The sequence below is a fragment of the Lemur catta genome, chromosome 10 (genome assembly GCF_020740605.2).
Source record: "Lemur catta isolate mLemCat1 chromosome 10, mLemCat1.pri, whole genome shotgun sequence".
Classification (NCBI taxonomy): Eukaryota; Metazoa; Chordata; class Mammalia; order Primates; family Lemuridae; genus Lemur; species Lemur catta.
The window spans coordinates 33,547,994-33,552,991 of record NC_059137.1 but is presented as its reverse complement, the minus strand read 5'-3'; the positions used below and the strand labels follow the sequence as shown (position 1 = coordinate 33,552,991).

At 50.7% G+C, this 4,998-nt stretch overlaps 1 protein-coding gene across 2 annotated transcripts in view; it reads right to left on the bottom strand.

The window, feature by feature from the left end:
• Positions 1-1,962: 1,962 nt before the first annotated feature.
• CORO2A (coronin 2A) overlaps positions 1,963-4,998 on the bottom strand; it is a 57,130-nt gene continuing 54,094 nt past the window's right edge. For both annotated transcript variants that reach the window (XM_045562658.1, XM_045562657.1), the window contains exon 12: positions 1,963-4,708. In XM_045562658.1, the coding sequence (XP_045418614.1) occupies positions 4,577-4,708 (132 nt within the window). In that variant the 3' untranslated portion in view covers positions 1,963-4,576. The remainder of the gene's footprint in view (positions 4,709-4,998) is intronic.

Here is a 4,998-nt window from a genome sequence, read left to right as displayed (position 1 = left end):
CGTGGGGCGGGGCTCGGCCGGAATCGAAACCTCGGCGTGGGCGGGGCGGCTCCCGGAGGGCCCCTGGCGGATGGATGGCCGGGTGGGGCCGCCGCCCGCCCGGGCTGGGGTCCGGCCTGGAGCCCTCCGGCCGGCGGGCTCGCTCCTGCCGGGCTGACTGGGAGAAGGTGGGCTTCCCGCTATGTGACGCCACTTCAGGAACACTCAGAAAACTGCAGCCTGTGCAGGGGACCCAGGTTGGCTATGGCCTTACCGGAGGGTGTGCATTAGTGGCACTTCTTGCTTTCCTTTGATCCTCTCTTGCCCTTTCCCCAGGAAAGGTAACCATTCCCACAGTTGGGTGTGTGGGCGCTGGGCACAGCGGCTCACGCCTGTAATTCCGTAATCCTGGCTCTTTGGGAGGCCGAGGCGGGAGGATCGCTTGAGCCCAGCCTGGGCAACAAGTGAGACCCCGTCTCTACAAAAAAAAATAAAAAAATTAGCTGGGCGTGGTGATGCGTGCCTGTAGTCCCAGCTACTCGGGAAGCTGAGGCAGGAGGATTGCTTGAGCCCAGGTGTTCAAGGCTGCAGTGACCTATGATCGTGCCACTGCATTCCAACCTGGATGACAGAGCAAGACCCTGTCTCACAAACAAAAGGCCTGTCAACCTAAAACAATAAGGGAGATTCTCAATTCTAGAGGGGCTAGGGGTTCTCACTGTTTTGCCCAGGCTGGTCCTGAACTTCTAGCCTCAAGGGATTCTCCTGCCTCAACCTGCCAAAGAGCTGGGATTACAGGTGAGCCACCACACTTGGCCAAAGCAGAGGGGTTTTTTTGTTTGTTTTGTTTTGTTTTGGGACCAGTTTGGGACTACCACGACCCACTAATTTTTCTATTTTTAGTAGAGATGGGATCTCTCTCTTGCTCAGGCTGGTCTCAAACTCCTGACCTCAAGCAATCCTCCCGCCTTGGCCTCCCAGAGTGCTTGGATTGCAGGTGTGAGCCACTGTGCCAGGCCTGTTTGTTTGAGACAGAGTCTCCCCCTGTTGCCCAGGCTAGAGTGCAGTGGCCTCATCATAGCTCACTGCCACCTCAAACTCCTGGGCTCAGGTCATCCTCTTGCCTCAGCCTCCTGAGTAGCTGGGACTACAGGCACACATCACCACACCCAGCTAGTTTTTCTATTTTTTGTAGAGACAGTCTTGCTCTTGCTCAAGCCGGTCTTGAACTGCTGGCCTCAAGCAATCCTCCTGATCCTCCCTTCTCAGCCTCCCAGAGTGCTAGGATTACAGGCATGAGCCACCAAACTGGGCCCAGAGCATAGGTTTTTAAAGGCAAAATGAGTTGTTTTAAAATGATAGTCTTTGGTTACAAGAGTAATAAGGCAGTTGCTAGGCAGATGTCCTCGCAGGGTGGCCTTTGTCCTGGTTGGGGTTTGGTGGAATCTCTTGCAGTAGTTCCTTTTAAAAGGGAAATCGTGGGTGACACCCCACCCCCAGCCTACCCTTTGTGGCCTCCTGGCTCCCTTTAGTTTGGTTTTGACATAAGTGACTCTACTTTGGTACTGACAACTTTCACATCTCCCACCCCAGACTCTAGTTGCCACCGGGCTAAAGTCTCAGCTCCCACTTATAATTAAGGCTTTTGGTCCTGGCCCTGTCTGTGCTTTACCTTTTGCTTGTTCCAGACTGGGGAAACATGCAGTTTAACCTGCTTGGAAAATTCTTCCACTCCTCAGATGTCTTTGCCCTTACTCCTACTTACACTTCGGGTTTCCACCTATCACCTCCTCCAGGAAGCCATCCCTGCTTCTCCTCCCAAAGCAGCCCATACTTCCCCTATCCTGGCCCCAAGCATGACTGAAAACTCTGCACAGGGTAAGGACTATGCCTTGTCCTACCTGTTTTCCAGCCTGGTATCTGGCCCACACAGTAGGTGCTTACTTGGTATTTGTGGAACAAATCAAGAAGAGGAAAGCTCCATGTAGTACAATGTCCAGCCAGATGTTTATTATTTTGTTCAATTCCTTCCATTGCATGATTCCACTGCTATTTATTTTTACTTTTCTTTATTTTTTTTAAAAAGCTATGAGGAATTTCAGAAACAACATTAAAATGATCATTCAAACTGTTTCAGGCACGGTTTCATATTAAAAGCATAGATTGATTTCTAACTTCCTGTTTCCCTCTATGATACAATCTCAAGTTTTGTTCCAGGAAGCACAATTATTGTAGAGCTAAGGTGGATAGCCGCCAGAGCTCATCTCCAAGTGCTGTCCTCATTCTCAGCAAGTTCCTGAGTCAACAGAAAGGGGGTTCCCAGGGTATGGAGTAAGGAGATGAGTGCATATCTGCTGATTAGTGGGCCCTGCAAACCGTGGGCAGGTCCACTTCATCAGCTCAAGAACATAAACAAAAAATGTAATTTTAAAAAAAGATGGCTTAAAAAAATATCTGATAAAAATTACCTCTCCCTCTCCCTTGCTGTGAAATAATTTAAATAATTTATTCTAGATGTAAAAATAAAAAAGAGAAAACAAGTTTGTTCAAAGACACCTCTGTCCTGTTTGTAAATGTGAGGTCTGGGTCCTTTTGGGGGCAGGAAGAGCCCGCAGAGGGATGGCGCCGTGCAGAGGCATGCCGGGAGACTCTCCATGCAACCCCACCTCCACCGCTTGGCAGCCGGTGACCTTGGACACCATGCTTCTGCACTTCTCTGAAGCTAGTCTTCCCTTCTGAACATGGGGATTAGAATACCTGCCTGACCTGGGTTACAGTAGCATGTGTCAGTGAGTGGAGGTGCGAGGGCTTTGTAAACTGTGAAGTGCTGGCCACAAATGAGGTGGGAGAGGTAACCCCATCCAGTGGAGCTCTGCTTCCCTGACAGTGCCTGGGATTTGGCCTTTTGCTCCAGAGCACACTAAGGCAAACTTGGCTGGAGTTTCAGACGGGAGTGAGTAAATGGCTGGGGGTCACAGAGAGCTTGGGGGAGGGCTTAGGACACTTTTGGATTTTTTAGGAGCTACCAGCCAGGACGTAAGACTCAGCTTCAGCTGGTCCAGCATGGGGCCCGGGCATCTGTATTTCTGAATGGCCCAAAGGGGATTCTACTATACAGCTTGGGTTGAAACCCACCAGGCTAAGTGGCCTCCTGCAGTCCCCATCTCAGCTCCAGAATCACCCCATGCAAGGGAGAAAACTTATCATCCGCCACTCCTCGGTAAGGAGGGACGAATGTCGCTTCTAATCATTCCCAGTCTCTTGTTGGGCTGTTGTATTGACTATTGAACTTTAGAGCAGGGCTCAGAATGCAGATTCATTAAGGAGGGATGAAGAAAAATTTTTGGACCAGAAGGGAACTTCAGGGCCACCTGGTCCTTCTTACCTAGTGTAGTCATCCCTCTCCAGAAGCCCTCCCAGGTAGGTAGCCACATGCTTTGCTGGCAGGCCTTCAGTGCTGGGGACTCCTACCTCCTGGGGGGCTCGTCTGCTAACCCAGGCTGAAATCTGCCTACGTAGTCCTGCAGGAGGCGGGCTGTGTACTTGAGGGCTTTGGTAGTGGCAGTCAGCAGTCACCGACACAGGTCCCACACAGCTCTGAAGTCTGCATGCCCATATAAGGGACAGCGGCTACCCACATCTGGCTGATTCTGGTTAGAGAGGATGCTCTTGACTTCCTGTCTTTGTTCTAGAATTTGGCTGAATCCCCAGGCGAGCTCTTTGCCAGTATCTGTGAGTTGCTGCAGCAAAACCAGTTTGTCACCCACCCCACAGGTAATTTTCCTCAGATCAAGGTCTCAGGTAAGCAGATCCTGTAGAGAGCAGCTTTTTTCAGGGTCCCCCTTGTTCACAGAGAGGAAAGGAATTGCAAGAGTGCCCCAAGCAAGGCGGGCACAGCAAGGCCAGACCAATGGATTCCTGCTCTGTGGGCTGAGAGCTGCAGCAGACCCAAACAGCAGACAGACAGACCCAGGAGACCAGGACCTCAGCCCAGCCTTGCCATGAAACAAATCTCACTTGCCTCTTTCTGGGACTCAGTTTCCCCACCTGTAAAATGAGGGAGTTGGTCCAGGTCACTGGTTTTCAAACTTCGAAACATTTTTTTAGTAGCAGAATTATGTAATATTCCACAGCAGCCCAACATATAAAATGGATAGAAGGGGATCTGTCTGGTTGGAACGGGGTTGGGGGTGGGGAGACACAGCCTTCCTGCTTAGTCTTCCCCCAAATCTATGGGCCACAGTTTGAAAATCACCGGCAGGTTGACCTCCTAGGTCCTTCCAGCTCTAACTGTCTACAGTGTTCTTCCCCTTGAGAAGTTGTAGCTCATCGTGGGCCCTGAACACAGAATTAAACAGAAGGCAAGTTATCATCTAAAAACAAAGTCAATTCAGAAACTGTTGTTGCAAGAAGGCAAATAGAAAAACGGCACCACGTCCCACTGGAATCTCTTTCAATGACTGAGAGTCTTGTTTTCTGGTAAAAAAAAAAAAAATGTAGAAATAGTGGTTGTTCTTGGGGGACTTGTGGTTTGGTTCTGGACCTCCCCACAGAGCCAAGTGGTGTCCCTGAGGGCGAGGAGGGCAGAGGTCTGGGCTCAGAACTGCTCAAAGCGCATCCTCAAGTTTTTGATCTCCAGTTCCATCTGTTTAGCCTGGACCTCTCTCTGGGTCACCAGCTCCCGCAACCTTCGGATCTCCTCCTGTTGCCGGTAGAACATCTGCAGCAGCTGGGAAAGCAGAGATCGGAGGGCAAGATCACTGGGGTGTCCTGGGACATGAAGGGGCAGGATCTCGCTCTGTCACCCGGGCTGGAGTGCAGTGGCATTATCATAGCTCACTGCAACCTTAAACTCCTAGTCTCAAGCGATCCTCCTGCCTCAGCCTCCCAAGTAGCTGGGAATACAGGTAGGAGCCACCATGCCCAGCTAATTTTTTTTTGTAGACATGGGGGTCTTGATATTGCCCAGGCTCTGTTTGTTGAATGAATGAACAAAGCCAGTTAAGCGATTAGGCCGGG